General features: G+C 36.1%; 1 protein-coding gene across 1 annotated transcript; it reads left to right on the top strand.

Annotated features, from left to right (window-relative positions):
• Positions 1-1337: 1337 nt before the first annotated feature.
• LOC120070656 lies at positions 1338-2413 on the top strand. Its single transcript, XM_039022488.1, has 2 exons — positions 1338-1634; positions 1727-2413. Exons 1-2 carry the CDS (start codon positions 1481-1483, stop codon positions 2179-2181), a joined length of 609 nt encoding a protein of 202 aa, XP_038878416.1. The 5' UTR covers positions 1338-1480; the 3' UTR covers positions 2182-2413.

Raw genomic sequence — 2413 nt, 5'->3', positions numbered from 1 at the left:
TTATTTGTTAACTAAATAAAATGCTTTGATTGTTTTTCTCACAAATTCTAAGTTTTTATTTTATTGGTTCACAAATCTTTAAATTTTGCATGTATGAGTAACTGTTCGTGATCTATCTCTAAAAAAATCGAGTCATTATAGAAGAAATCATAATCTAGTGTGATTTGTTGATCAAAGAAACATGCTAGTAACAGAAAGAATTGTTAGGATCTCATTGTGTTTAATTTATTAGCATTTTAGATTTTCAATTTGGTAGTTATTAATCAGTATACATCCTCATTTGGAGTTGTCAAATTACCTATATTGACGGTTAGTGTTTTTCCTTTTAAGTTTTAGCCGCGGTTATTCTTAATTTTACAGTACTTAAAGAAAACAGTCTGCTTATAAATTTATAACAATTTTCTCTTTTATTTCAATTTTATTTTTATTTCAAAACTAGGTTTAAGCAAGTATGCTTTTATTGCTGCAATTGAAANGAACAAAAAACAGTCTTATGATGTTCCTTAATCAATCATCGACCAACAACTCCACAATTTCTATAATTTTTCTGGTAAAAGAGTGAGCAATTAATTTAATTATATTTACGATTAAAAGTTGCAATTATTTCCCAGCAAAAAAGAGAAATAAATTCAATTATTTCGGGTATTTGTATCCCAAGTAGGCCCCTCAGCATGTTGCCATGTTCCCAGTTTGAATAGGTCCCTTTAAATTAAGTCGTAAAATTACATCATTTGTTTCATATTGGGATTACTTTTCTGATGCGATCGGAGGGTAAAATTGACATTTTGTTTAAAGTATCGAATTATATTAAAATAAATTAAATATTTGTCACGACTTTCAATTATAACCAAATCCCAACTAAATAATATTATTAGCATAATTTGATATTCTCTATTTTCCGCTGCTCAACTCTGAACGTCCTTTTAATTTTTAATTTTGAAAAAAGGTATCTGAATGGGTAATATAATTCTACTAAAATTGTTTAAAACAAAACGAAAATAGGAAAAAGTAGAAAAGAGGGGAGGGAAAAGGAAAAAGGAAAGAAGCGCCTAATGAGAAGAGAACCTTCAGCCAAATTTCAAGCCTGAAAAGGAGGGTTTACTTACCGAGGTGGACCAATGGATGATAGCCACGTGGATACAGAATTTTCATAAAGAATATTCGTATATGTAGACGACTTTGGAAGGGTTCGGCCACCCTCCTGCATTCCTTGAAATATTCCAATTTTCATCAATCCGACGTCGTATATGGGTCTTACTAGTTTCGTTTTGAGCGTGTGGGTCCCACCTTCTCCCCTTTAAATACCTGACGAAATCACTGCCTTAGGTTTGCAAAAGAAGAGATCTCTTCCCTCACAATCTTCCTTCTTCTTCTTCCTTTTCCTCTCTTTTCTTTTCTAGAGACTTCTCTTCGGGTACGATTCGATTTGCACCAACAGAACTTCATTACTTGAACTCACTCTCACAGTCTAAGGGAAGATATGAGGTCCGATTCGCGTAACGGAAGGTCCGGGACCCTAAAGTTTCTCTGTAGCTATGGCGGTAAGATTCTTCCTCGTCAAACCGATGGTAAACTCCGTTACGTTGGTGGTCTTACCAGAGTTCTAGCCGTCGAGCGCTCTATTTCGTTTTCTGGTTCGTATTTTGTTCTTCATCGTTTTTGTTTCTATTGACGGAATTTGTATGTTTTTAAATGTTTATGTATGCGTTTTTGTTCCGTTTTGTAGAATTAATGGTGAAGCTTGGAGAATTCTGTGGTTCTTCCGTTACATTGAAGTGTCAATTGCCAGGAGGAGACTTGGAAACATTGATTTCCGTTACATCCGATGAAGATTTGGCAAATATCGTCGAGGAATACGATCGTGCTTCTTCGTCGTTGTTGCATCCTCTTAAAATCAGAGCCATTCTTTCGCCTCCGAAATCTCTGAAGAAAATCTCTCCTCCGTCGAGTGTGGATTCCACTCTACCTAATTCTCCGTGCTACGGCGTGGATTCGCTTCCGAGCTCACCGCAATACGGAATCAACGAGCGGATCTCTTCTCCTTCGTACAGATTCATCCGTCAGATTCCCTCGCCTCCTAGTAAATACTTCGTCGGACCGCGGAATTGCCACGGAAGAACTTGTTGCCATGGGAGCCCTAGGTTTTTGTACACCGGCCCCCACTGCACTCACTGGAACTGAGATTAAAAAAATCCCTAAACTCGAGGCGAGGACTCCGCATATAAAGTAAAAACCCTAGGTAGATAGATGTTGACGAAAAGAAAAAATTAGAAGCGAAAACAGAACAAAATAATTTTGAATTTTGGCTTGTGATTAATTGATTGTTTGAATATAGCTTTAAATACTTTCGAATTTAATTCATTCGTGTGTGGTACTTGAAAAGAAATTGATTAATCCGGCCGGAGTTTTGGAA

The sequence above is a fragment of the Benincasa hispida genome, chromosome 2 (assembly GCF_009727055.1).
Source record: "Benincasa hispida cultivar B227 chromosome 2, ASM972705v1, whole genome shotgun sequence".
NCBI lineage: Eukaryota > Viridiplantae > Streptophyta > Magnoliopsida > Cucurbitales > Cucurbitaceae > Benincasa > Benincasa hispida.
Note: the sequence above shows the minus strand (reverse complement) of the source record. Positions and strands in the feature narration are given on the sequence as shown.

Bases quoted from the DNA above. Each gene is read 5' to 3' on its own strand.
- LOC120070656 (XM_039022488.1), top strand. From the start codon at position 1,481: ATGAGGTCCGATTCGCGTAACGGAAGGTCCGGGACCCTAAAGTTTCTC. The intron at 1,635-1,726 runs GTTCGTATTTTG...TCCGTTTTGTAG, and splicing joins GCGCTCTATTTCGTTTTCTG to AATTAATGGTGAAGCTTGGA.